Source organism: Sphaeroforma arctica (genome assembly GCF_001186125.1).
Source record: "Sphaeroforma arctica JP610 unplaced genomic scaffold supercont1.8645, whole genome shotgun sequence".
In the NCBI taxonomy this organism is placed as follows: Eukaryota; class Ichthyosporea; order Ichthyophonida; genus Sphaeroforma; species Sphaeroforma arctica.
The window spans coordinates 1-649 of NW_014031913.1; the positions used below are offsets into that span (position 1 = coordinate 1).

Genomic DNA, 649 nt, shown 5'->3' on the forward strand with positions numbered 1-649 from the left:
TGAGGGCTTAATCAAACTGGCTAGTTGTATTTGATTGTCATAAGATGAGCTCAAACGGTATATAGGACAACTCGGGATATATACCGAAACAATATAACATATTTGGATATGCTACATATGAGCTTTCAGGTTTCGAACAAACTATATGTAAATACCTCGATCAACATCTCTTCCAGTTTTTCCTCAGTAATTTCATACTCGGATTTCTCCTTAGGAGGAAGGATACCCTTTTTGCGTAGAACATCATTCCACTCGGTATCAGCATTGGGATCATCCATGGTATACGTGTTTAAAGGTTGGTGTGATGCTCGGTAGAAGATTATGTTTTAAAATACCTCAAAGTGATTATATATTATGTATATATCCACAATTCCACACACTTTTAAATCCACCACAACAACTGATAAACAATCGGGCGTGTCGTCCTGAATGGCTGAGCCGCTCAATGTGAGTCGGATGCGAATGCCGATTGCTGGAAGTGCGAACTATTAAGTACCGAACTGTAATTTTGGTTCAGATGATGCGGCATATCATCATCATTTTTTATTCACATACATATTTTTTCATACAAAAATATTTTACACACATCACGGATTCATGTATTTATTTTACACGGTGTATTTTGTAGTCACAAATTATATTTTCCAGC

General features: G+C 36.5%; 1 protein-coding gene across 1 annotated transcript; it reads right to left on the reverse strand.

Moving 5' to 3' along the window:
• Positions 1-155: 155 nt before the first annotated feature.
• Positions 156-278, reverse strand: SARC_16683 (hypothetical protein; the record flags this gene model as incomplete). The annotated part of the gene is made up of 1 exon (XM_014289211.1): positions 156-278. A coding segment is annotated over one exon (123 nt), but the record flags the coding sequence as incomplete, so codon positions are not given.
• Positions 279-649: the final 371 nt, after the last annotated feature.